Source organism: Spea bombifrons, chromosome 2 (genome assembly GCF_027358695.1).
Source record: "Spea bombifrons isolate aSpeBom1 chromosome 2, aSpeBom1.2.pri, whole genome shotgun sequence".
Taxonomy (NCBI): Eukaryota; Metazoa; Chordata; class Amphibia; order Anura; family Pelobatidae; genus Spea; species Spea bombifrons.
In genome coordinates, this window is record NC_071088.1 from 79,761,963 (window position 1) to 79,789,522 (window position 27,560).

General features: G+C 38.7%; 1 protein-coding gene across 1 annotated transcript in view; it reads right to left on the reverse strand.

Moving 5' to 3' along the window:
- AUTS2 (activator of transcription and developmental regulator AUTS2) overlaps nt 1-27,560 on the reverse strand; it is a 617,139-nt gene that overhangs the window by 338,440 nt on the left and 251,139 nt on the right. Inside the window, exons 3-4 of the mRNA XM_053454913.1 lie at nt 23,342-23,443; nt 17,389-17,424 (exon numbers count right to left, since the gene is read on the reverse strand). Of these exons, the coding sequence (XP_053310888.1) occupies nt 17,389-17,424; nt 23,342-23,443 (138 nt within the window). The remainder of the gene's footprint in view (nt 1-17,388; nt 17,425-23,341; nt 23,444-27,560) is intronic.

Consider the following 27,560-nt stretch of genomic DNA (forward strand, 5'->3'; position numbering starts at 1 on the left):
TACAATTACACATACACACACACAGCCACTCTAACACCATATACTTAAATTTACATACACACACCACTCTAATGTCAAACATGTCTGCATAGATATACACACAGCCCTTCCAAAACAATAAAATTACACACATACACATAGCCACTCTAACAACATGCACATATTAACATACACATACACAATTTAAAACAATACACTTACATACACATAGCTACTCTAAAATTATTCACTATTCACACATATATACATATACACATTCACATATCCATGCAGCTTACTTACACCCTCCTCCCTCAGCCTCCCTCTTACATTTTTAGCTTTAAAGTTTTTTAGGAGAGCTACAAGTTTAGTTGCGCTGTTTATTACCTACCGTGAGAGTCATTTCTCTGTTTTAAATACCTTTTCAGTAATTTATTTAAATACATGTGAAAACAGTTAATTGCATACTTATTATGTTTTTAGCGCAATACAAATTTTACTGGTTTCCCTGTTGGCCACAGCCCATTTAAAACGCAGGGTTTGTCCCTGTTTTGGACAAAAAGTATTAGGATCAAAACGTGCAGTGTACCCAAAATGGCACCATGAAAAATGGGGCTGGTATTCAATTTTCTAAAGGACTGGTTTAAAATTCCTGACTGGCCCTGTTGGGTGGGGGGGGGATAGATGTACTACAAGACTTCTCAATAGTATATTTATCTGAAAAGAGGTCATTAATTCTCACAGCTGAAAACATTCACTTTAAGAATTTAAACATATGGTATCAGGGAAACCCCGCATATTGGATTACTAATCCTCAGGTTGGTGGTCGTCCTATAATTTGCTGTGCCAGAGACAACGGATTACAGCAAGAGTGACAATTAATCAGTGGAAAGATGTTACTAGAATCTTCATCTGCAGCATTTACCAGCAATACAACAAATTATCAGTGATCATTGGGCTAAAGTAAAACAGAATCTTAGAAATGATTTGATACCCAGATTTTACTTTTCCTGTCTGTTTTCAATTGTTCTCCAATCTCACTTTAGAGATTGAATTTAGCAAAATGACAACACATGATGAAAATCATTAGGTTCAAGTAAGTGTTATGCTGAGGACTAATCTAAGAACATTTGAGGTGGTTTGTAGTCTCCACGGTACATCTGTCCAGGCTCCCTTAAGCACAATTCCTTTATAGAGTCTTCCTTTCCAGGTATGCTAATGGTTGGCCATAAATATCCATTCTGTTGGTAGCATTTCAGCTTCCAGCTGGTTCACCCCCCCCCCCCAGAGATTTAAAATGTTGTTGATGTAACCCTTCACCGGTTGAGTACCATAGCTTTCTCACAATGATGATGTGGCTGACATAGTTGGTTATTTGTGAAAAAAATCCCAACTTTATTGGAAACGGCCAAGCATATGTTTGTCATGTCATTTTGAGTGTTGTAATGTCATACAAATTTTTGTGCAGGTTAGGCCTCTTTCAAAAGCTCCAATGATTGTTCAGTGCACAGGAGGAAAGCAAGAGTACATGAGATTGATTTCTAGTTCCTCCTGACAGCCTGTGGATTGAAGTAGATTGTCACAGCAGGTTGCGACCATCATTAGCTGTAGTCTGAAAATAACTGATAGCAGATGGCATGCTCACATAAGCAAGAAACAAGCTTCCTTGTAAGGTCTGCAGGATTGTTGTCAAATCTGAACTTTATTTTCATGTTCTTTCTCTTCAGGCTCAATATAATATATAATATAATATTAAAAACTAAAGGCGAGTTTGAAAACAACTTTAATATACTGAAGAAGCTTCCAGCTTGGCAGTTTCATGTCAATGCTGAGTTCAGGAAATGTTTTTCCTGGCTCTGGCTTTAAAATTGTGTATGTGCGTCTGCATTTGCAGCCACTTATACACTAGTCCACTCATATAGAACAATGGGTTACTGTGGATTATTAGGAAATCATACTTATTTGGCCAGCAGCATTTACACAAAGTCATCTTGGGGGATGAACAACAAAAGATAGTTATGATTAGACTTGGGCACCAGGGAAGGTCTTCGTGTTCGTCTTAGTGCTCGCCTTCGGCAAAAAAAGAATCTTCGCATCCACCCATTCCTGTCTTCTAATAAGAAACAGTAGATCTAATCCATCCCAAGTAATCAATGTTTGTTTAATAAGCAAACGCAGTCATGATGTTTCATACACATTACATGACCCCACTGGGCGCTTCCCTGTGACCAGGAAGGGGGTCCTGGACACCTTTCTCTATCAGGCGAGAGAACAGGGTGGCCGGGCACAGTAAACCAGTACCAGGTGTACCACTCTGATGGCAGCCCTGGCTCAGACACAATAGTAATGAAGATAACTGAAGTAACTACATTTTCGGAGAAGAAGTAATTGGCAAAAACAACACAAGAAAGTCAGAAAAGCTTATTAAAATAAATTGGGAAAATAGAAGACTTAATCAGTCATATTTTCAAGAGATTTTGAAAATAAAGAAAACAAAACATCCAGTTGTTAGGCTGCTTACAAAAATACTGTATTATGGATTGCTGTAATAGCATGTTAAAGCTGCCAAAGTTTAGTTGATACCTTAAATGTGTTATTTTTGTAATACCTGATGAGGTGTGTACCAGCTATTTAGCATACTGGCCAAATGTGTGGTAGGGTGCTGGGCCCAAGCCACCATCAAGGTCGCTCAGGCAGCCGGTAATAAGGTATCAAGAGGCTAACTCCACGTGGCTACATTAGGTTTGTATAAATGCCTTCAGCTGGCAGTCTCAGGCCTGTGCTATATGGGTGGCTGGATTTTAAGAGATATTTTACACCCCCTTTTGTTCCTTTATCTTATAATAAAAATAATGACTTATCTATCGTTTATGGCTAGAAACAAGGATAATTTGAAGAATGTGATCCAGTAGTTTAGTTCTTTTTAACATTTAATTCCCTTTTTAGCACAGGGTATGTGCGTATTTGAGCTGTGTAGCTCAAGTGTAGTTGAGTCCATTACCAGGTCTTACCACAAACACACTAGGTGCTGGCCCTTTCTCTGCTATCAGGGCTTTAGCAGTTCAGACTCCAATGTTGTCACCGAAGGAGAACGGAATGGGAAGAATGAAGGAACAATGTTGCCAAAGGTTATGATCACTGAGGAAAAATGCTAACTGGATCTTATGAACATCACATGGTTGCTACTAAAATCAGCCCTTTGAACTAGGATCATGTTTGACGTAGTTAGCATTATTGTTTTCACTTGAGACCAGAGATCTTAGTATCTTGAAGCTATTAACACTATATACATCAAAGCAGACTCCATAACTAATACACAGCAGAGATAACACAGCTGACTTTTCTTGTCATTTTGTTAGGGATACAGGTCTTTATGACCTATATTTTCTAGTCCTGACCATTTCTTATCACTTGACAGCTAACAACAAATAAAATATGTATTCAGCAAGAGGAAAACCTTTAGCATAAAAACTATTTAGGCTTTTCGTACCAATCAGTTACAAGCCTTTTTTTCTAAAATAAAGCCCCTGATATCACAATGTGTTTTTCATACCCATTACCTAAAGTGAAAAATACTATGTACAACATAAGGATGTTGGAGACAAAAGACAAAAAATAGACAACAAGGCTGCCCGACATCCCTCAAAAAAAAAAAACCCAGACCTTCTCTGCAGCTTGACTTGAAAAAACATTCCCCCCAAAAAATGAGCCTTTTCAATAAAGTAAAATAAACAATACATCCACAGTCCCTTCTGTTTAGGATTGAAGTGAAATTCAACAGAACAAAGCAGCCAGTTAGCAGAGTAAAAGCTTTGTAAATTGTTGGGAGAAGCCTGGAGCAAGCAATAACACATTAAAGCTACTTTCTGCTTCCAATAATGGAGTACAGCCGACAATCATGGGGAGTTCTAGGCGAAAGGGATCATTCTCCCACACACAAACGGTTCAAAGGGACATAAGCCACACAGAGTAATTCCGCAGCAATTTGACCCCCTGAAATGCAGTTAGAAATGCTGTCCTGCCCCTTAAAATCTCAACTACAGGAAAAAAAAAAACTTGTATATCATAAAGACTACATTCTGTAGCAATTTCCTAGATTCCTGGGGTTAGAAATCTAGATTGCCAATGGATAAGTGAGCCTTAAAATCACATCCCTGCTGACAAAAATTCATTTCTCATAACCGTCTCCATTTACTGGAATGCTGAATCTTTCCCATGGGGAAGGAACAAATGAAAATGTTATTTCTCTGCTCATGAACTCATACCTTTCTGTCTGCTTTTCACTGTTGGCAATTTCATTCTCTTCCAAATTTGACTAAAGCCCGTGACCTGAGGGAAATAATGTCTATATAATAATCTTCTGAAACTCTAATTCTGAGTCATGTTTTTTTGGAAGTTGCCTTGCAGTTTATGAAAATTGCAATAAGATATGAAATGTAAGTGATGTGATGTCCCTGCCTAACATCATGATTTTGTCTGGTGAACATGTTGCAAACAGTCCTAATAAACCATCCTGACTTCGGAAGAAGAAGTGGTAGGCAATGGCAATGTTTCAGCAGGTAATGTTTTAATGCTTGACCTACAATGATAATTTGCCAAACAAGTAAAAATCGGCGCAGTAGATAATTGATTCTTGCGCGTAGTGAGGATTAATGGATGATTAGGGAGATCTTTTGATCTTTCTTGACCGGCCTATGAATCTCTAAAATCAAGGGAGGCCTGGCCATTAACACATAGCCACCTGGTGAAGCTCTGCAACGGAGTGTAGTGAGTTGACTCTTTGGGTAAGGTGGACAGGGGACCACGCATCCAGTACCACCAACTACCCACCTCCATCGCATCCCTTCCCACCTCCCACGTCTTGCCTTCCATACGGGTGTCAGGGGCCCTGGTATGTGGCCGCACATCCCTAGGTGCTCAACACCTAGGAAGGGGCAGTTGCCCTGAACCAGGCCCTGTCCAACTCCGCTAGTGTGCAATAACTCCCGAATACCATCACTGGGCGCTCTGGGTTCTTACGGTAAGCAGTATGGACCTCACCCCTGACAACAGGTGTCCTGATTTGAATTAAATGTAAGTATACTATATATTACAGATGTATTAAAAAAAATGCCAAACAAATAAAGGTAAATAATTCTAATGATATACAGTATAAACAAATAATACATCTTAAAAGGCTTTTCAAATCTCTCAGTTTCAACACAATATTAAAATAACAGTATACTGTATCACAAAGGCTCACCAACAATTAATATTCATTCTTTAATAAAAAAATAAATACTTTAATTATCTTTAGGAGAAGCTTCAACTCAAGAGCTGCAGTGCAGCCCCCGCCCCCCGATCCCATCTTTATGACACTGATTGGCTGCTTAAATCAACAGGAGCACTTTTTGAGCATGGCGGTGAGTTTACCACATGGGTGCAGGCAGCTAAGGAGCTGAGAGGGGCAAATGCATAGGCAGGATATCCAGAGCCCCTCAATACATATATAGGGATGATAATTTAAAGCAACCACTCAGCTATTATATGCATTAGCTTGAATATAAAGTCTAGAGTGTCTCCCGTGAAGATTTGAAATCAGGAGTGGTTCTCAAATTTCATATTGGTGCATATTTGTTCTTTAGCCTACAATTATCGTGGGCCCACACAGATAATATGTCCTATGGTCCTACCCATCTACTGTCCTACCGTACTTTTGCATTCCTATATTAATTATAGCAAGGTATAATATCAAATTACCTTTGTTACTTTCTCCTTTGTGATTAGTTTCTACTGATTTATCTATACAAAAGTGGTGTGCTCGTTTTCAGTTTAAAAAAATACATGATATAAACATAATTATTTTAGAGATTCAAATATCAACCTTAGTTTCCAGATGTTAGTATAAAATCTGGTAAGTACTAAAGCATAGCGGTTAAATGAAACTGAAGCTCCTTGCTCAAAGTTGGACCATTAGGTTTACCTCTAAATCTGGAAAACAAACACATTCAAGCTCCTCGAAATTCAGCTAGATAATTTGGATTTTTAAGTAAGGAAATATCATATTGTAAAGATGGATATCACATCTAATCTATTTTGCATTAAGAGCGGTGTGGTTAGTACCTTTGGCACTCAACAAAATGCTCTAAAAGTACATTAGAGTCAGATGAGAACTTACAAAATCCTACCCAAGGATGATTAACTTCATCCAGCAAAACAAATTAATATGATATCTAAAGACACATTCCAGCAAAGTATAGTGTAGTATTAATAGGAAGGCCTGCAGGACCAAACATAAAGAGGAAAGCTAATAAGCTGTGAAAGGTTTTCATTTGGAAATGGGGAAAAAACACATACTAGTGACAGATGGTTGAGAGCACTACTTGAGGCTTGGAAGGAATGAGGCAGAAACTGATGATTCCAAGTGACACTTTAAATCACAGTTAAAAAATAGTCATCTTGTTTGGAAATAGGAGTATGTTACAATTTTCCATACACAGCAGAAGTCTGCCAAAACCCTACTATTTTAAATTGATAGTCTACCTTAGAACTTATCCCTCTTCATTTGCTTTTCTCTTATATCTAGCGGGTAATTAGCAGGTAACGCAAGCCAAGTATAACAAAAATAAGAAAATGAGTCTGTGTTTGCAACTCTACTCTGGCTTCATGTACGGGTCCTCTGACATCAGTCCAGGCTGGCACTATCCCTTAGTGTCCAAAGTCTGGCTAGAAAAGGTGGCACTGAACTGTAGGAAACACTGGGTATTTTGCCTGTAAATCACACAGGAACTCATGAACACCCATGAAATACTTGCTATACATACCAGTATACCAGTAAGTGTAGGGGGGAACAACCCCACTAATATTGACTAATAAATGTCCCAGTTTTTATTTTTCTTTAAATTTTTCTGAACACATTGTAAGAGACTATTAGTTTAATGTCAACGAGCTAGTCAAGCAGTAGTATTTTAGATTGTTCTGCAGCCGTAGTATCATTTTTTTTTACTAAGTAGAAGTTGTTCACAACCAACTAGAAATCACAGGGCCCTGGTGCAAAAATCCCCCCCCCCTGAACTTTACCATCAACTTTACCATCAACTTTACCACCTTTGCCCTAAACAGCATGTAAGAGCCACCTTTGCCCCAAACAGCTTGTGAGTGGCTTTTGCCCCGAGCAGCTTATCAGTGCTATCCTAACTCACAAACAGCCTGTTTGTGCCATCTTTGCCCCAGCTTGTCAGTGCCCCCAAACAGCTTATCTGTGTCATTACAATGTTTTAAAGCCAAACGGCACGGTACATTTAACCTTTACAGACCTTTAGCATGTTAAATAATTCACCAACACTTTGCTAACAGTGAATTTTATCATCATATTTATTTGGATCACTAATGGCTCCCAATTTTGCTTGCTTTCTAGGGAAACAAAGTCAACTAGAACATATGTCAAAATATATACACTGTTTACATATTTTTAGTTTCCTCCTAACATTAATTTACCTGCCTGAGAGCTACATGATTTTGTATCATATTATAAGGCCAACAGTCACTTTACTTTTCAGGGGTTGTTACTGCAGTTATCAAAAAGGGCATTACATATAGAAATCACATATTTTTTAAAAGCAATTATTTATATATTGGATATGGTTTTCTTTAAATAAATGTTTGTTTTTTTTTCATTTTAATAATCACCCTTTGTAGTCCATAATATTAAGTATGTAACATAAATAGCTACTTAATTACTTGAACCAAAATATAACCATTGCACCATCCCTCTGAGCATAATATCTCTGTACTGGACTTTTTTTTACCCTTTTTTTTTAAAAAAAAAAACTATAGCGACACAAAGATAGGCAAAAGGTGATTTGGATAGACTGCTGTGTCACAAATTGTCACGATCTGATTTAGAGACCTTGCTTTTGTCAAGAAAGACAGTTGGGTGTCTGCTTTAAGAAAGTGCTGGGAATATTTTCATCAAAGGTTTGAATTGAAAAACAGCAGGGGGTAAATATCTGAGATGTTGCCAGGAAAGACCGCTATATCCGTATATTTACCATTAACAGGGGACAGCAGTGGTTCAATGAAGTAATTCAATCTAGTGTGTCCTACATTGTATCAGACAGCAATTCTGAGCTGACATAAATGTTTCATAATAAGCTTTGAGCCTATTTCTAAGCATTGCTTGTGTCTTAATTGTTACCATCGCAAAGCATCGTTCTTTTCAAGTTGATGTTGAATTCTGCTAAGTAAATACCACAGCAGAATAAAAGTGGTTGTTCAAAGGATTTTGCTTAGATGAAAACAAATAAATCGAAAGCACTATTTTGTAAGGTTTTATTCCTCAAAACAAGAGCTGGAGGTAAGTGGAAACATTTTGCACCCCAGATTTCACAGTGAACTATGAAGAAGAAGGGCCAAGGTGACCCCATTAAAGGGATACTCCAGCCATCACATTTACTTTAATGCATATGATAGCTGAGTGGTCCATTAAAATTTTCATGAGGTCCTAATTGCAAATGCATAAACAGATTCTGCAGATTCCCCCATATACATTTGTCAAATACATTTACTGCTGCTTGCCAGGTGGTATATTCACCTCCAGTCAACTTAAGCACTGGCTCAGTAAAGGTGCCAGGCAAGAGGGAGTCTAAAAACTAACCAAATAGAATGATCTATATTAGCTGTTAAGCTGCTTCCTAGTTTATTTTTATCAATCTTTTTATTTATTTTCTTATAGTTTTGATGGAAAAATATTCCTGTAGAGAGTAACAGTTAAACTGGTGGTGCTCCTATACCCTATGGTGTCCCATACCCTCTATTAAACAACTGAATCTTACCTACAGAGTCCTCAACAACACTGCATCCAGTAAAATATCCAACGAGCGGCAGTTGTGTGGACGAAAATGCCTTGTTGATGTCAGAGGTCAGAGAAGAATGGGCAGACTGGTCCGCAATGACAGGCAACAGTAACTCAAATAACCACTCTTTACAACCAAAGTAATGCAGAATACCATCCAATTGTGACATTCAAATGGCAGGGTCAGACTTTGTCGTAAACAACATGAAAGCATGGATCCATCCTGCCTTGTAGGCTGCTGGTGGTGTAATGGTGTGGTGGACATTTTCTTGGCACACTTTGGGCCTCTTAGTACCAAAACATGTTGAATCTTCTGATGTAACTTTACTTTATTCTCTGTAAAATCTCTGACATTTTGTTTGACATCCTCAATAAAAAGGATTTGAAAAAAAAATATATATAACATTTTAACAATGACATAAAAGCCAAATCTCATGGTCAGGTACAGAATTTAACAAAGTTTGCCTATATTGTATATGTACTGATTAGACGTGTCAGTATTAATGTTTACTTTTATTGATTCTATATTATTAAGCATAGGGTCACCGAATGCTCACATGCATCTGCTAAGGAGCAGTTCTAATACACCTATTCCATGTTAGTTATTGTCGTCAAAGACAGGTCACATACATGGAAATTTAAAAGGGTTGATTAAAAAACCCTGGCGGTGTGGTTGAAAAAGGGTTAGCAACATGTAGGGGTAGGACTAATCCAAGTTAGACATTAAAAGAGCAGAGAATAGACAGGAGTGGTCAGAAACCGGGTTAGTGAGTGCCTAGGGACTGCAGATAGCGTCAGAGTAGCAGGACTTTATCTGGAGACTCTAGGTGTAACATGACAAGTTCCAATATGTTTATACATAATGACAGCCAGAGGAGGACTGGCATCTTTTGGCCAGGGAGTGCACCAGGAAAAATGGCCTTCTCCTGCCACGTGTTCCCCACCTCTTGCATCCCCCTCAATGCCAAAAGATTAAAAGAATAAAACACAGTCATTCTCTCCTATCGTGCCTGGTGTACTATGGGAAGGATGCTACTCTAATACAGCAAGACCATGGAATGTAATGTTATGTGACCCTGCTGATGTTACCTTCCACAGCAGGTCATCCCAGTGTTAAGGCCATACCTGGGAACTCTCCAGGCTTGACGCGGAGAACTCCGGGTAAAGCACCGTTTCTCTGGTTCTCGAGGTCAATACCTGAATCCTCCGGGTCGTAGGAGCGGGGTCTTGACACGCCCTGCTCCCTGCCCATTTCCCCTTCCCGCAAGGGAAGGCTCCAGGTATCTGAAGCTCAGAAGTTCCCAGGTATGGTTAAGCCTTATGCCAGGCCAGTCCTTGTTGCTGAAATCTGACAGGCCCTTGGATAATTCTGATTTGCCCAGGGAACAGTTGCCCCACCATCTCCATAGGACAGCCAGCCTTAATGACAACTGTTGATTTATTAGACTTTAAGGAATCATTTAAGAATGAAAAAGGAAAACAAAATTCTACTACCTATGGGTGTTTTGAGGACAGAGATAACAGTACTGCATATACTTAAGTAAAGCTTACAGTTTTTATTAGTTGAGCGTATGAAGTGCAGATAAATATTATCTCCTGCATGCACTATGTATGATGTAAGCATTGTTGGGTGAACTTGCAGCCATATATTATACTGCATAGTTGAATCGTGACACAGTGGAATACCCCAGTTCAAACTCCATCTACTCATTTTTTGGCAACATCATGAAGCCATTCATTAAAGATGACGCATATCCCAATAAATATCACTGTGCATGTGAGATAGATGTCATATCGCTTTCACATAAATATCCAACACAATTAAAATGAAGTATGTCTGTAAATATGACATATTTTAGTTTATTTTTCAATGTCATCCCTTTTCTTTCATTTGCATTTATGTGTTGCTTCCAGTTCAAGGCACAAGGCAGCATTATTGCCTTACATAAGTAATACCTTATTGAGCTAGACACCAACTTATCATAACAAGCAAGGAAAATAGAGGGGGTTATTTGTAAAACGTTTAGCTGCATGAAGACCACTGAACTCATAAACCATAAAGGTAGGCCATTCAAGGTTCTTCTGCTAGAAGGAGCACAATGGGCCACTATGGTCGTTCAACATGTAGTTAATTGAATAAGCTCCTGGCTTGCAGGAGCACACATCCTCTGCCATATAACAACACAATGCGATTGCTTTCCTGCTACTGATTTTCTGTTTCAAGTAGCAAATCAGTGAAACAAAATGTCAGACAACAGATGAGGTGTTGTGCTGCAACCCTGGAGCTGCAGCTTCTCGGAAAGGTAAGAGGTTTTTGTGTTGAGCTTAACTGAATGCACATAAAATAGTTTAATATGCATTCTTTGTTGAGTATGCTGTCCGGGACAATGGATTGTCCTGTTAAAGGAAATCGTCGTAATTATTTTTTAAACATAATTATTTTACGTTAGGGAAGCTGATATCTATGTCTCAGAGTGGACAAGTCAGTATTATCTATTTTTCCCTGTCCTGAAGTTCTCTTACAAAGGCTGTCCTGAACCTGATTCGTTAATCTGCTTCTGCTGATTTGTTAATCTATGCTTTTACAACAGTTTTCATCATGCCACCTTCTTTGAGCTATTCTATTAAGGAATATGATAAACTAAATATTATGCTGTCTTGTCTTTGTTGAAATATGTTTTGATTTTTACTGCAAGCCATAAATGGTTTCTTCCCACACTAAATGAGCTCAAAATCATGTACGGTTAAAGGCATAAACATGGATGTGTAATCAGGGGTTTTGCCATATTGCAGGATAATGTAATAATCATATTTATTATAAACATATGTCAAACTGAATTTCTTTCGTAGTCTACACCACAAGACATCTGGTGTATATTTATTGCACATAAGTTAATAAGGCTCTTTGTCTGTCTAAATAAGAAAGAAAATTATACTAAAGGGTTTTGCACAGAAATGGTCATAGTATACAAATAAATCTAGTATGTTAAAGGTCCACTTCAGCTATATTTTTACAATAAATGTATATTGTGGTCTTTTTCCATGGACTCCAATGCATTGTACTACATACAAATCAATGAAGACCTTCTTTAGTTTTTGATGTAACAAAATGAAACTTCTGTCACTTTAACTCTACTCGAGCTGTCTCCAATGAAGGTAGGAAGAATTTGTATACACATGGTCAGCTGCACTCAATGACAAATGCCTGTACATGTACAGGCTCAAAATGCATTATTTTCAATGGGTTTAGGGACGGCCCATTGTCCTTAAGGGGTTAAATCCTTTCCCTATAGACCTTAATTTGTCAGATTGCCCTCTGGGATATTATGACTGAGGCACTTTACTGTCTGCCACAATGCTTCAAAATCAGAATGCATACAAAAGCAAATAACTATTAAAATCCAAGTTATTTAATTACACTAGCATTTTTTCACACCAGACAGATGCAATATTATGAAAATTGTTCTGAATTCCAAGTAACAAAAATAGATTTTGAAAGTTCCTCTTTAAGGAGAGTTGACCACTACCATTAGATAAATATGACTGATCTAGGTAAACAGCAGAAGGATCACTCAAGAATTAAAAAAGAAATGTTAAGAAACTCAGTCCTTGAGCATGAGCAGAGGTCCAATATCCTCTAATCATTGGGGATCAGGACCAAACGAAAACAAAAATACCTGCCTGTGGCATTGCACCCTTAAAGGAGAGAAGCCAAGCAGCCTTCTATAGTGTCTCTAAAAGAAAACATGCTGACATAATTTTAATTTCAATATATATATAAAAAATGTGACTGTTCCTTTAAAGAGAGGGAGTAGTATTTAGTGTCAAATTTTAATTTTATGATATTTTGCCCATTCATTTTTAAATCAAGATATTTTAATGCAAAACTCTCCTGAAATATAACCCCATTTCACACACTTGTAAAAATAATACCAAATTTAATTAAAATTGTAATTATTTTTTATTGCATGATATTTTATCTTCAAACATAACTCCATCTTTAACTCAAATCGGAAAAGTAATAAACTTAAAAGATGTCACTTTGATGAGATTTTTTTTGTGAGTGGCCAGCATCTCTAATTTTTATGCAATATTTTATACAAGTTATAAAATCCCCATAATACTTTGACAGCCGATAAAGTGCAAGTGACATGCAGATGATTATGGGACTTATCATCTCATATCAAAGGTTAGTCAATGTTGACACTTCTTTTCTCAAGTAGTTTTTCACAATGAGCTATTTGAATCATAAGAATCTATTTAATTGCAGTTATATCTACAGGGGGAATTTATCCTACATGACCTATGGGTACTTAACTCAGTGCCCACTGCACCCTCTGCTAAGCACCAGGATATGATGTTGTTTAAAAATGATGTCATCATTAAGGATACATGGCACAAGTAGGTATGCTATGGAGGCTCTGCTCCCTAGGCAAAAGCATATTTTGGGAAAAATATATTTAGTTCAGATTTCTTAATCCTATAAAGTATTTAAATAGGAAAAATAGTATATCTATATCTACGCAAGCTAGTTCTTTTCTGTTTATTCTGACCATCTTAACTTTATAGGTAGCTAAATGAATGCTGGTTGCATCAACAATTCTTGTGGTGTTCCCAAAGGGCCGAGCCAAGAAATTGTGCTGCCTGGGACCAAAAATGAAATGCTGCCCCCCAACAAAACCACATCCACATCCATTATGTTATATTACGATTCATAAAAATAAAATTAAACTTATCATGAAGTGACATGCGTACACACTTACATACAGAGACACACACAATCACACAAGAAATGATGCATTGATTAGATAAAACAATGTTTAAACAGTGGTATGTAGCTGGAATAATCATGCAATTCCAGACTTGCAGTATAAATTAGTATCAAACCTATGTATACATTAGCAGGGAAATGCACAAAGGGGAGCCCGACAGAAGATTAGGAATCTAAAACGGAGATACCTTATGTGCAAGTGTCTGTGTAGGATCCTAAAAAAGTGCATTGGAAACTTTGTACTTTTGGATTTAGAACTGAATAGTTTTACGCATTTAGATAGTGGACATAGGTATGTTCTCTGTTTTCAAGGAACAGATTGATACCTGAAACATTGATAGATAGGTAGGGTTATTTTTAAGAGGGGTTTTAAAAAAACTCTCCAGAAGTTGGGATCAATGGCAAGTAGCCAACTTGTTCTCAAGACTAACAGATGGCTTGTCTTATGTTCACCCAGTTTCTGAGATATGACTATATGAAAACTGCACTGATTGCACTTTCATTTATACACAGCTTGGGTTGTCTTACAAATAAGAATTTGGATTAAAATCTGTTTTGGGTTGTTTTACAAATAAGAATTTGTATTAAAATCTGATATTTATACTGTTTTACCTTTAAATTTTACAGAGATATACAAATCTAAGAAACAGCTGAACATTACACTGTATTTGCAAATATGAAATAAACAAATAAAAGACCGACTGTAACAGTAATTTACAGGCACTACAGCAGCAATTATTTCCCACAGACTAAATAAAAGAAATACACTTGTTTACAGAATTCATACCTGCTGACTTCCAGATTTCAATGATAGTCTAAAGATTTGGCTTTTTGTCCTACAAATCCAGCAGTTCTGATTTTTATTCCACGGATTTCAATTGATATTTTAACTTAATAGTGAGACATACGCCAAAACATCCATTTTAGATATATATATATACAGTATATATATTATATATATCTATATTTATATATATATATATATAATGTGGTGCTAGGTATTTTACTTTGTTAAACAGAATTGACCTAATTCAGTACCACTTCTTGGAAGAAGAACTAGCAAAACCAGCCTTTGTTAAACAGAATTGGCCTAATTCAGTACCACTTCTTGGATGAAGAACTAGCAAAACCAGCCTTTGTTAAACAGAATTGACCTAATTCAGTGCCACTTCTTGGAAGAAGAACTAGCAAAACCAGCCTAGTTGAATCACCATCCCAGGGTAGTGAAGACCCTTTAAAGTGCACTTACTCTGATCCAACAGACCAAGAACACACAAGGCAATGTGGAAGTTGGTAATAATTAATATGTAAATGTTTGTGGCATAAAATATATGGCATATTTTAATTGGCTCTATTACACGTAAATGATCAGTTCGCTAAAAGTCACTTCACCTACCTTAAATGCACCATTAGAAATAATAACTAACCTAAGGATTAGAAACTTTTTATGGAACAACAACATAGGGTCCTCAATAGCAACCTTCTATGTAAGTACTGGACTGGAAGACCACATCTGATCTGTTAAACATGACCCAAATACATAATGACCCACTCAAAAACACAAATAATGTTTTTTTACAGCTTATCAAACTTTTAAAAACTTCCCCAGAACCTGATATTCAGGAGAAAATTTAAAATAATAGTATTCCTTAGTACCGTAATTCTTATGTTTGCTCCTTAATTTAGTCGATACATGGAAGTATAACATTTTCTACAAATATAATAGCAATCCATTCACATAGATTACAATTGAAAAAATGAAATTAAAAACAGAGATATATAACACAGATATATTAGGGGAAAATGTATTACTCTATGTTATGCCATTTTTTCCCATTTGCAGTAGATGGGAGAATTCCTATTCAATTAATTGTGGTAATTGTAACCCTTATTCAACACAGTTCAAAATCATCTGTAGAAAATGTTATGTTTCTACGTATCTTCTAAACTAAAACTTATATGTTAAATAATAGATTTTATGTATGTGTGTCCAGTTGTTATAGAAAGATATAGAACAGTTTGCAGTATTAGATTTAATGTCTTATGTACTTTTATCCAATATATGAATTCAGTATCACAGAGTATATTGTCACAGGGTGTATGGAAGAGTAATAAAGGATCAGTACTTAGGACCATGGGCGTAGGAACCCCTAAAAATCTGGGGGGGACAGCATTTTTCCCCATCAGATCCCCACTTTCTCCCCATCTCTCACACTATCTACCCCCTCTCCCCCTTCTCACACTATCTTACTATCTACCCCCTCCTTACCCTCCCTTCTCACACTATCTACCCCCTCCCTACCCCCTTTCTCACTAGCTACCCTCTCCCTACCCTCCCTTCTCACTAGCTACCCTCTCCCTATCGCCCCCTTCTTACTAGCTACCCTCTCCCTACCGCCCCCTTCACACTAGCTACACTGTCCCTACCCCCCTTCTCACCAGCTACCCTCTCCCTAACCCCTTCTCACCAGCTACCCTCTCCCTACCTCCTTCTCACTAGCTACCCTCTCCCTACCCCCATTCTCACTAGCTACCCTCTCCCTACCCCCCCTTCTCACTGTCTACCCCAGGGGTGTCCACACTCATTTTTCACTGTGAGAAAATATGGCCTTTAATAAAATATGCAGATTAAAATAAAGTAAATGACACAAAACCTTTACTTTTCCTCTCACTGATTTCTGGGCCTAGAAAGTGTTGTGACTACAAATTCAGGACTCAGGATAATTAAAAATGAAATAGTTCTATTTATTCTAGGGATGCACCAAAATGAAAATGCTGGACCAAAACATTCACGGTTCCCTTAGCCAAAACCGAAAATGACCCCCCCCACCTTTAAAAATAATAATAAAAACTCGCATTTTTAATAAAAGTAGGTAACACACCACAATTGGACAAAAAAAATTAGCAATATTACTTGGCATGATAGGAGTGTGATTGCTAACAGCAATCACACTCCTATCATACCCAGGCAGCCAGTACATGCTGGTACAGGGTGGCTGTAAGTGATGTGCAGACCCCATATTGCTGGCAGCATCAATACACAAGGGGGGCAGCTAGCTAGGTTTCACCATGTACTGGCTGACTTGGCATGATAGGAGTGTGATTGCTAACAGCAATCACAGTCCCATTATGCCTAGGTTCCAGCACTTACACATCCAACCAGTAAATGAAATGAAACAACCCCCAATAAAAAGAAAAGAAGGGTATCTGCATGGAAGTTGGTAAAAATGACTTTATTTTTCTTGTGTTCTTGTGTGACTTTATTTTTTCTAGTTTACAACCCCTGGAATAGATAGGGACCTTATAACTCTCTCTGCTTCCATGTCCCTGTGCCACACAGCTCTGCTTCTTATCTTGCATCTTGTTTTTCTGTCCGCTTTACTCTATCTTCTCTCTTCTGCCTTCCTCTGCTGCTCCAAAAAGCCTTCGTTCTTTGTACACAATGGGACAGGCACATGACCTCTGGTAAACTTTCGCAAAATGGCAGCGCTTCCAGGCTCATCCTCTCCCATGATTAGAGCATTGGGGAGGCGGTGTACCTGGAGGCTGCACCCTCTTGCCTAAAGTAACCTCTGGGTGAACTTCCGCAAAATGTCGGAGCTTCCGTTCACATCCTCTCCCCCGATTGAAAGCATCTACTACATATATATCATGCATATCAGTTCCAAATCATAGTAGGCTAAAGCATGATAACAGAACCATGTAAACATAACATTTTAGCTTGTTCTGACATAACACATATTTACTGTCATTAGTCATGGCATGGTTTCATAAGTAATTTTGTTAAAAGTTGATTTGCACTTACGAAGTAGCCTGTTCCCAAGCTGGAAGGAGCTGAACTCTGTAACAGAACACATAAGGAGAAAAAAAGGTGGAAAATCAGTGTTGCGTTTTTAACATGTTCCAATCCACACAGCTAATTACAGCACTTTCCATATTATTTCATCACTATATCTTAGCACCAACATGCTGATCCTTGTCATTCGCTACTGGAACAAGGAGAACATTGCTTAATTCTACCACCCCCCACTCTCTCCTTCTCTTCAAATCTCTCAGCAGCGTGGGGATAGCTACATGTTATGTACTGAATTCCAAGCTTCTGTCATGGCTGTAATTGCCAATTTATTTGACAGGCAGCTGGGTAATGATGGCATTTTGCCCTGCACTGAAACTAAGCAGACACTCTTCAAACCATTTCCCTGACTTGCTGACATTCATTGCCCTGATCCTGACTTGCAGTGTCTTGTGGCCACAAAGTGGCAAAAGGGAAAAATGAGCAGGCTAACTTCAAAACGGTAAAATCCTACAGGGTTTGGATGACTTTTTCAGCATATGACCTGCTTGCCAATTGATTCCCATGGGTCATAGGAAAATAAGTCTTGTTGTAAATATAATTAGTGGTTGCAGTTGTAAGGAACATTTGGGTATAGCCTAGCATGGGCAGCTGCAAATCCCCACATTTCCATAAGTGATGTTTCGTAATTTTGACTCTTTGGTAGGAGAGTAAAATATCTACTATTGCTACTTTTTAAGCAGCAGATTATGACAATCCTGTATCCTTAAACAATTGTGTATTTTGTGATAAACACATGGGTAGATAAAGAACATCTGTGGCTCTTGGCTAACAATCACAAAGGGTCCTTGCAATGCAATGTCTGCCACTAAAAAAACATGATGCATACATACATATTACCATTGGTACAGTGCTGCTATATAAAGTAATTGAGCAGCTGCTTGGAGGTCTTCTTCAGAGGAGGAAGGATAGTCATCAGGAAGAGTGGTGATTAAAATAGGTCCTAACTGTTTTAGGCCAACAATGTGCATGTGACCATGTATGATGGATACATTCTTACATCACCCTTTGTATTCTGTAGGCGGTCACAGATTGGAGCACTATAATGGTGATAAAAGTAAATTGGAATCACGCTGACCCACAAAATATTTGCCTGGTGTCCCAAGTAGCCAGTCCAGGCCAGGTAGACCTACATAAGGCTGGCTCAAACTTAGTATGGCTTGTGTATGAGAGTAAGAAATGGGCCAGTTAATTGTTTTTCACCAAAGGGACACCAAAAATAAAGACCATTATTCAATGACCTGTCCAAAAATAAGACATTCGCACCAAATTATTGTGAGCTGAAATCAGACCCACTAGCTGGATATTCCAATCACCAGGACACAAACCCACAAAAAGTCATCAAGTCCTAAAATGTACATACACATTATGTAAGGCATGTAGTATAACCACAAAACACTATTCTTCCAGCTAGATTGAAAACCAATTGTGCCTCCAAATTAGAAAAAAATAAAGGTTCAAAGTAGCTTTAATTAATAAGCTGTAAAGGTGTAGAGATCATGAAAAAGCTAGTCTAATGTGTAGAGATCATCTTAAAATGAAAGTTTAAATTATTTACAAAAGTAAAAATACAGGATTGTTAATGCAATTAATGCCAGAAGCATTGCTGTTCTCAGTGGGCGAGGCAACATCAAAACGTTTCAATTGAACTGTTTGCTACAAATGTATCAATCATAAGTGTTTTGGCAGCAGGCCACTTGTCTCTGATTAAACTGCTAAATGGCTGGCGTGAACCCAGAACTGTTAGTGTTATCTATCAATGAAACCACATGAATAGGAGGAAACAAAATAAAACTATTGACAGATCAAAGACAACCAAATGTTGTAAACTTCAACGCCAGCTTACATTTTATAACAAAAAAACTGCTACACCTACAGAACCCAAACATTAGCTTTAAAGTATATAATAATTATTCGACATGAGTGCCGGACAACTCTTCGTGTTCATCTTCGTGGGAAAAAAAATCTTCGTATTCGCCCGTTCCTGTGTTCATTGTTTTTTGTGTTAATACGGGGTTAACACGGTACGCAGCTGCTTTGGCGCCAGGATTTTAAAGGTCCATACAAGCAACTCTATTGGTCGCCGGCAGCGGCCTCCTCTGCCATGAAGCAATGAAGTCCATCAGGAGTTAAAGGTCTGTGCGAGTGACTCTGCTGGTCGCCGGCAGGGAGCTCCTCTGCCATCAACCAATGAAGGACCTCTCTGCGGGCAACCAATAGAGTCGCTCGTACAGACCTTTAACTCCTGATGGCAGAATTTGGCCTGGGGAGACCATTGGTCTCCCCACTCTAAGATCCAAAAGACCTTTAACTCCTGACGGCGAAACTCCGCCTGGAGAGACCATTGGTCTCCCTGCTCCAGAAGTTAAAGGTCCATACAAGCGACCAACAGAGTCGCTCATATGGACCTTTAACTCCTGATAGCTAAACTCCGCCTGGGTCTCCCTGCTCCAGAAGTTAAAGGTCCATACGAGTGACCAATAGAGTCGCTCGTACAGACCTTTAACTCCTGATGGCGGAACTTGGCCTGGTGAGACCATTGGTCTTCCCGCTCCAAGAGTTAAAGGTCTGTACAAGCAACTCTATTGGTCGCCTGCAGGGAGCTCCTTCATTGGTTGATGCCAGAGCAGCTCCCTGCCGGTGACCAATAGAGTAGCTCGCACCTACCTTTAACGCCTGACGTGGAAACCTGGCCTGGGGAGGGAACAGGATTTAAAGGTCCATAAGAGCAACTCTATTGGTCGCCGGCAGGGGCCTCATCTAGCATCAACCAATTGGTTTATGCCAGAGGAGGCCCCTGCAGGTGACCAATAGAGTCACTCGCACGGACCTTTAAGTCCTCGTGCAAACCTACAGATTTCCGCTCACGTTAACCCCTGCGATGCTGCGTAGATAAGGTAGGCTAGATGAGGAAGGGACCAGGGAGATTAGTTGTAGATATTAACGAAGATGAACACGAAGATTCTTCATCTTGTGTGTCTTCATCTTCGTGCACACACCCTTCATGTTTGCCCAAAGTCTAGTAACTATGCATTTATTCTGTTGGGAAATGTAAGACATTATAGTCGTAGCAAAACTAACTCTACGAGGATCTTGACGCATTTTACACCTTATTAAGACATTATGTAATTTAGTTTGGCATTAAAAGGGGTTAAAATTATCATTTTATAACTCTAAACCCTCTGAGAATGTGTTGAGTGAATGTTTCAACAGGATTCAGTTTCTTCAGAAGTCTAGAATCCATAACTGTATGTTTAAGTTTAGATTGAATCACTAACCATGCATTTACCACCATAATTAAGGTTTAGATGGGTCATTAAATTAAGCCCCCAGTGATTCACCTGGATATTACTTTTTTTAAATTATTTTAATACATACTGGAATCTTGAGGAGAACATTTTATGCTCATTAGTATGGGTAGCCCTTATTTTTATATTATATGAGCCAGTCAGGACCCATTGCCAGATTATCTCAGTTTGTGGAACATGTACACCTTAGGGATTTTTTTTTCAAAGTGCCAAGGGTATTGTTTAAGGACAGCTGCCATAAGGTGTATGTGAGTAAAATCTATTTATGGTGGTGCTTAATTAGTAAAAGTAATGTATATTTGGCCCTTTATTAATCCATCGCTATGTATGTAGACCTTACTTAACACACATATACATTTTATGTAATCATAACTATAGTTATTCGGTTGATCAGTGACAAACAAATCGTATGTTTGAGAAATTAGATTGCATTTTTTTTTAATCGGCAAGAATGACACTTAAAAACATATGTAAAAAAATCAAAATCCCTTGGCCTTACTGTTTCAGTTATGTGTCTATAACACGACAACAAGAAAACAGAACACCTCTCCCATAATGTAAAATGTCCGGTCTGTGAATATGTATTACTAGGTAGAGCTAGATGGCACAAGGGCTTTGTTCTACATATTTCTCCTGACTTTTGTTTATGCAGGTCTGGGTGAACGAGGGAACAGTGGGTATCATTTCAATTTCTGATGTCAACATCAAATTACTTATTTAATTTCATGCCTGGCGAAGCATCATATAGCTACATGCAGAATCATTTCACTTCATTTGTTATGCTGTGTTTTCTCGGCGATTGGCTTGCCTTCCAACTGACAGCTTTAATTACGACAAGAATTTGATTGCACTGCTGAGGAATTAACATAAAGCAACAAAGCATTTAAGAACCTAGATTTACAAAACAGAAATAAGCATCAGCAAATCCATCCGCCGTCCTAAGTAGAGGCAATGTGTCACTTCTACTCTATTGCTGGGAACCCAAAAACAAAATTGTATACAAACAAAAAGATCTGTTGGCCAAGTAAATAGCTGTTGTTTATAATGTAACTAATAGAACTAAACTTAATTAATCCTACAAGACCATTTCATTTGTAATTTTGATGGTTTATCATTATGAAATTTACTGGGAGTCTTCAGTAGAAGGTGATTTATTGAATCAACATAAAAATATATATAGTTGACGTTTGCATATGGACCAAAAAAAGCAATTTTTAATTTTGTTATGGATCCAAAAAAACATTTGGAAACATTTTTGGCTTGGAAACTAAATTAATTGACGCACTCATTCACTCTCTCACACCTTCTCTGACAACAACTTTGGTGACTCCACTTCTCCGTCCACTCATCTGCAGCTCCTTTGTTTTTCTCCTCATCTTGTTCTTCTCTGCTTCATGTTCTTCTCCTTCTTCTGTTGGCTCACCTATGCTCCTGGATCTCACCTGCATTATCCTGGCCTCTTCCATGCACTTCTGTGACAGGGCAGACCCTCGGCACACACCCTCTCCACCAATTAGAGGCATAGGTAAATGGTGGTCTATGGGGTGTGCGCATAGGCTCCGTCCGCGGAAGTACTTCAAGAGGACCAAACAATTCAGACAGATCCACGTAGAAAGGAATAGTTTCTGAATTTCTCTGCATATGGGGGCAACCTCCCCTCCAATTCGGGAACAGACTTGAGCAGAGGCTCAGAAAAGGCCAGGAAAATGCAGCGGAGAGCCAAGAGCAGTTGAGAGCTGGGAAAACAAAATGCAGAGAAGACCACGAAGTTGAGACATTGAAGTGGCTGTCGGAGAAGGTGAGGACAGAGCGTGAGAAAAAATTAACTTCAAACTAAAATGTGGAGCTTTCACCTTTATTCTGTTGAGGATCCTTCCTTCTTGTCGAAAGTTTGTTCAAATGATGAAATTTAATGAAATTTAGCAAAAGTGCATTTATAGACAATATGTGTGAATCAGCTCGCAGGCAGAAAGGCATATCTACAACTAGTAACATGCCTGTCTGTGTAGTTTGGAACTCACTTTAGGATATGACAAAAGGCATCCAAATACTAAAATAGAATGTTTCATTTTATGGATGATGTCCAATACCAATGTCTGCATGAAGGTACAGTTTAATATTGTGTTGTTGTAGTGCTTTATTAGTGATCATGCTTACTTGTTTTTACCTAGACTAGGTAAGGAAAAATAATCAATTTCTACAACTGAATATATACAACACAATAGAGTTTTACAACTGCTATTACCAAAACAATGATCCTAAGGTACCCCTTGATCAACCAAATAATTTTCGCAGATTATGACTAGTCTATCCATAGTCTCGTGAAAATCTTTTTCATAGAGCTGGTACTCTACAGCCATAATGGGAGCCATTAAATGATGGCTTACAGTATGTAACTTTTTAGACACGTCAATTCATAGACACAATATTTTATAGTAGATATTTACCCATACTTTTTTGTAGTGTTTATACATAAAACATGTTTCTATAATATACTGTATTATCATGAAGCTTTATAACTATGCTTCATACAACCCATCCCATGTATGTTCCTTAAAATAAGTTTCACAATTTAAGATGCTGAGTCAAATACTTACATCACTTAGTCTCTCATGAGAAGTACCTCGCTGGGAAGGTTTGGATTCTCCAGTGCGGGTTTCACTCTCACTGTTTCTGCAGTTGTTCTGTCCTGGTTTGAGCTAGAAATAGATAAAAGAAACATGTATAACCTGATCTTTGGCCATATAAGATAGCATCTTGCATTGCTGGAGTAAACGTTCTCAGAATCGTGGATTCACTAGAATACCGGAATGTAACCTGTATATTCCCTGCTGTTTGTGAATTAAAGTTCTCTCAACATTCTGATCCTACTACTAGCTAGATTAAACAGATGCTCTCAAGGGTACTAGATGAAAAGAGTTAGGGTATGTTTTTTTCAATAAGACAGGAGCCTAGGTTTCTATTGAGTTCACCAAGTAGACCTTCCGCAGCAGTTATAAATATAGTAAATTGTAGACGTGCACATTCATATTTGTACAAACTTTATTTTTAACAAAATTTGCTAAATTTGTGTGCTAGTACAAATCTCTGATTACGAGGAGGGTCACCAATGAAACAAATTAAAACAAAAGGCAAATTGTGTTAAGATCTGTTCATTTGTTTGTCCTGTTTTGGTGCTCTTTCAGCAGGGAAATAGTATAGTCCTGTATATAGGAGGGTACATAGTGAATAACTGAGATAGAAGTGGCAACAAAAATCAGGGGAATGGTGATTGACGGGTCCGACAGCCTGAATAATAAAATGTAACATAATAAAATATTGGTGACAAATTAGGCAGGGCAAGGGACTGTGCATGCACTCAGTGACTTTTATTTTTTTAAATACTGTTCCCGAATTGGGTTAAAGTTGCATATTTACACCCACAGCAAAACCTCTTAATTTTGGAGAGCGTAAATAATAAATCCGGAAATATTGTTAGGCAGGGAACTGTGCGCGCAGTGTGTTTTTGCAAAATCTCTTAACTTGTGACAATGCAAAATAAATTTGTGCCGTTTGATTAATAATAGTGTGCTTCATGTCCAAGCGGTCCTTAACCTGAGTATCCACTTTTGTACTGTTACAGAGTATTTTTTCCCAATTCTACTGGCTTCTACAAACAATTTAGAAGTGATTCCAGTTTTTGTTGGTTCAGTAGAGGTGGTGGCTGGCATGTACTGAAAAGTTGGCAGACCCCTCGTATACCAATCCCAAGTAGGCTGAAGCCTTCTTGCATGGAATCAGTACTAGAGAACATGATGTAGTAGTGGTAAAATATTCTCCACCCTACCTTCCAAAGTAAGGTGCAATTTTAGTCACTACCAAGGACTCACAGAGAAGGTCATGTTCTGGTGCCTTGGTGGGATCAAAGGTAAAGATTGCTTATAAACTATTCTATGTTGAAGCACCCACCACAACCACTGCTGCCACCACTATCGCAAGCACAGCCAGGACTGGAATATTTCTAACTTCCCGGAGTAAAGATGGGCAGGCTTTGTCAGATTATAGCAGCAGTTCTATGTTTGGACCAGAAGGAAGTGAGGATGAAGAGGGAATGCCAGTCTTACTCCACCTTGTGCACACGTGGAAAAGGATATGGCCATTAACAGTGTTGATTATGATTACCTTGATTTCGATTATGAACCAAAGGAGGATGTGTTGCCTCTTCCACTCTGCAGAAGCAGCATAGCTTTACTACAGGTTCCCCTATACGAACTGGCACCACTACCACCATCACTAATACTCTCATGAATCTTTGAAGAAATTCAGTCACACAGCATGCTGCTGGATGTGGTGTATCCATTGGTGTGGTGTTGCTGTGGCTGATGGTGGTGGTCCTACAATGCAAAATCTAGTCTGGATCTCTTCCTAAACATTGAGATGCTGCTGCTGTACTGTAAGTGAAAGGTGAGTCCAGAAGGTGGCAGGGACCTCCCCCTTTGAAAATACCTCTTCAAATTTTGTTTCTGAATCAAAAAAAAAACCCTCAGAATTTAATCTGAACTGAAAGGTTGGAAAACTAAATTTGTTGTCCTCTCTGAAAACAAATGCAGCAAAAATAAAATTTTGCACGCTGTGTACAGTTCTAGTAAACTCTATTTCTCAGTTGGTTCCACCAAGTCCTAAACATGATACTAGCTAAAGAGTCTAACCTATGTAACACGGTAGCCTAAACACACAGCTCTGTGAAGCCTTCTTTTGAACATAGATATGATGTGGGCAATTTAATTGCTGGTGCACAACTGTGGTTTTATAACATTGGTGAGGGAATGAAGTGCCACTACACTACACTAACAACAGCAAAAGGCTATGACAGCCACTCAAAACATTCTTCTGGTAATCATAGATAGCATCATCTGACAAATGGCAGGAGGGTGCCTCAATAACACTTTTACCTTGTTTACTTCTTTTCCTTTTACACATTAAAACCAGGTATTTCGCTCACAATTCACAAAATATAATTCATAAATGTTATATGTACTCCCAATAGTTAGGAATGGTGCATTCTGGTGTGAATGGAGCAGTACAAAATGATTAGAATGCAATAACCTATGTTTATTGTGTGTTTATTCAATTTCCTAGGCAGCAGCTGCTATTGCAGTGAGCATTCCACCGAGTTCTTAATGGGAGCTGAAGTGTGTGGAAGCTCAATAGTGATTAGTTGGCTGCCACACTCCATCTTCTAATTATGGCTAATTCCACAATAGACTTTAAGTCACTGTGTGACTAGTGTCTTACTTGGCCTATACAGCAGAGAAAAGGGAAAGAGTCTGTTATTCCTTCAATGACAAAGCACAAGGGCACATTGTAATACAATTATGTCATTTACATTATTAAATGAATCCTGCCATGTATGTGAATCTTTTTTTCCCGTTCACTTTTTCTTTAACATGTTTCTGCAATATTTCTAAACCAGCAGTTCAAAGTCACATTTCTTCTATGTCACACATCTAATGAAAATCTTGATTAGTGATGTGCAAATTGGTCCCAAACCAATCAGTCAAAGTAGGTCCCAGACTGAAGAAAAATCAGTATTTTTAATATCAGCAGCAATTGGAGGACTTCCTCCTGCTTGACAAGTACAAATGAAGCCACTGAACACACATACAACAAATTAGTGGGCCAAGAGTGCAAATCATTCTAGTTATGTCACAGCTCTTCAGTTGGATCTAGCTGCAGCTATGCAAAGCCTGGGTGGACATGATGAGAATTGAAGCCAACAGCAGCAGGGATGTCAGAGATCGCTCATGTGTCTCAACACTCCCGGGTCCCTATCACTATAGGATAATGTGTTTGGATAATGCTTACGCCATTGTATACCATAGCAGGTGAATTTATCTGTAGTGATGACTACCTAATTGTAAAATCGTATCATTTTTGAATTTATTTTTTTCTCTCTTCTTTTATTCATTTGTTGGTACATGAGGGTCCAAAGAAAAGTCTAAAATAATAGAGTTTTGGCACAAAATGTATGGACACCTAATAAACCTTATTGCAGCTCACTGTGTTTAGGTTGCCTCATTAACCATGAATACATAAAGCAGGAGGCATCAGTAGCAGGAAGAAGGAAGTTGTTATGCCACCTTACAAATCTCCGATCAGGCCTCATCTAGAGTATTGTGTACAGTTCTGGAAACTCCATCTCCAGAATAATATTGACACATTGGAGATTGTTAAAAGGAGGGCCACAGGCAGAGGCGTATCTAGGGTATGGCAGCTATGGCTCGTGCCATAGGCGCCATTTGAAAGGGGAGCGCCAGTGAGCGGCTTTTAAATGCCGTCTTTGTTTTTTTTTTTTGATGCGGAGGAGAGAGAGGGGCGCCTAGCAACGGCTCGGCGCCCCTCATTCTCCTCCACGAGCCATCTAACCAGTGGCGTCGCTACAGGGGGGGCAATTAACCCCCTAGGTTAATCCTTGCCCCCCCTGTTGCCCCCCTGCCGATTTTGGAATAAAGTCGCAATGCGACTTTAAATCCCGTCTTTTTTTTTTTAATGCGGAGGAGAGAGAGGGTGCGGCCCGTGTAAGATCGGCAGCCAGGGCAACCGATCTTACGCGGGCCGCACCTCGAGCCCTGCTACTTACCAATAGGTGTTGGTGTGGCAGAGCCTGTCCTGGTGTGTGTTTGGGTGTTGGTGTGGCAGAGCCTGTCCTGGTGTGTGTGTTCGGCTGTCAGTGTGGCAGAGCCTGTCCTAGGGTGTGTGTTTGGGTGTCAGTGTGTCAGAGCCTGTCCTAGTGTGTGTGTGTGTTTGGATGTGAGTGTGGCAGAGCCTGTCCTGGTG